The 1,543-nt window shown below is 38.6% G+C and overlaps 1 protein-coding gene across 4 annotated transcripts in view; it reads right to left on the bottom strand.

The window, feature by feature from the left end:
- Window positions 1-662: 662 nt before the first annotated feature.
- The window catches only part of LOC107098924 (ninjurin-1-like), a 7,730-nt gene continuing 6,849 nt past the window's right edge, over window positions 663-1,543 (bottom strand). For 2 of the 4 annotated variants that reach the window (XM_015396815.1, XM_015396817.1), the window contains exons 4-5: window positions 948-1,086; window positions 663-867 (exon numbers count right to left, since the gene is read on the bottom strand). In XM_015396815.1, the coding sequence (XP_015252301.1) occupies window positions 792-867; window positions 948-1,086 (215 nt within the window). In that variant the 3' untranslated portion in view covers window positions 663-791. The remainder of the gene's footprint in view (window positions 868-947; window positions 1,087-1,543) is intronic. The other 2 variants (XM_015396818.1, XM_015396816.1) reach the window with 2 other exon arrangements.

Raw genomic sequence — 1,543 nt, 5'->3', positions numbered from 1 at the left:
ACAGCAGGGGGCTCAGGACGCAGCCCTGAGGGGAGGGGCTTAGACTGATGACATCAGAGGTGTTTTTTTTTGTCCTGTCTGGCAATGTGGCAATAAGAATAATTGTCTTGATGCCAAAAAGAGTCCAACAGATTTTACTTTCACAAGTGGAGCAGTACAGCTATCGTTATAGTGTTCCGCTTGATTTATGCATATAAATAGCTTTATCATAATTATGCAGGGAGTTTTACAGATTCTATGGACACTGCAAGTAGAACAGGAAAGGAAAAACAGAAAAAAGGAGAAAAGATGAAAGAGGAGAAAAAAGGGAGATAACGATAAAACATCTTCAGTCTGCTTCATCACCTGCAAAGAGATGGAAAAAGAACAGCACAACCGATGGATATAGTATAAGAGATACATAAAGTAACACTTTGATACTATTGCTGAATTATAAGTGATATTATTTAATCTGACATGTATTCTGTCGTAGCTGAAGGTAAGAATGTGAATCTCTGAGTACCTGGAACCAAGCACCTGTAGTTGTTTGCTAGAGAGCACATGTGCATGTAAGTTATTCAAAGGAAAAATGCTCAATAGTGGTTGTGAAGAGCAGAAGAGCAGAAGTGACAACGAGCGACTAAAAGCTGTTTTTTATTTTAAGATAAAGATAAAATGACTGTAAAACATATTGAAAAGGAAAGTTTATTTAAGATTACAAAGTATGTTTAGAATGAAAATGACTATATACAGAAATATTTCTATTTAAAATAAAGAACATGTAAATAATGATGTTAAAAGTCTGCAGGGTCCTAAAGCATCCCGGTTTTGTTGAGATCGATGGGCAGCGGAGGCAACTGTGGCTCTATGGGTAAGACAGGTGCTGCACTGCAGAGGGAAGCAAGGAAACACAGACTGGTTTAGCATGCCAGCATGGGGGGGCGGCGGTTTGGGGGGGTGAGGCCTACCTGACTGTGTGACCCTGGAAACCCAGCGCTGTGATGAAGATGTTGATAAGAACTGTGAAGAAGACAAACACGGTGGCGGCGTTGTTCATCCGCTCCAGTTTGGCGTGTTTCCGTCTGTCATTCAGATCATACTTCACTGCTGGGACAAATCAGAAAAAAATAAAATAAACTCAGTAAAACTGGAACAATTAACCAGAATCCTGCATCAGATTCAACTAAACAGACATAAAATTATTCACTTTTAATACCTCGAGGAACTTTTTGTAGAAAATAAATCACCTTTTTCAGTTTTTCTGTGATGAATTTCTACTTTAACATGATTATTATGAGGAACAGTTTTCATGTTTTTGCTCTAAAACACTAAACAAAGATCATGAATAAAACACATGACACTGATGTAGTTTCTCTTCATCCGGTTATAAACAGCAGCTCCTTCATTCAGATTAACAGATCAGCACCACCTGCTGCAAACACTGGAGGTTTAAGCTGAAAAGGGCTTTGTTCTGCCTGAAACCAATGAGAGCTTAGAAAAGTCAAACACTGAAATTAGTGGAATAAATGTTTCAACCAGCGGGAGCAGGAACAAATCAAATCAA

This window comes from Cyprinodon variegatus, unplaced genomic scaffold (genome assembly GCF_000732505.1).
Source record: "Cyprinodon variegatus isolate N-32 unplaced genomic scaffold, C_variegatus-1.0 Scaffold822, whole genome shotgun sequence".
In the NCBI taxonomy this organism is placed as follows: Eukaryota; Metazoa; Chordata; class Actinopteri; order Cyprinodontiformes; family Cyprinodontidae; genus Cyprinodon; species Cyprinodon variegatus.
This window is presented reverse-complemented; position numbering and strand designations above follow the sequence as displayed.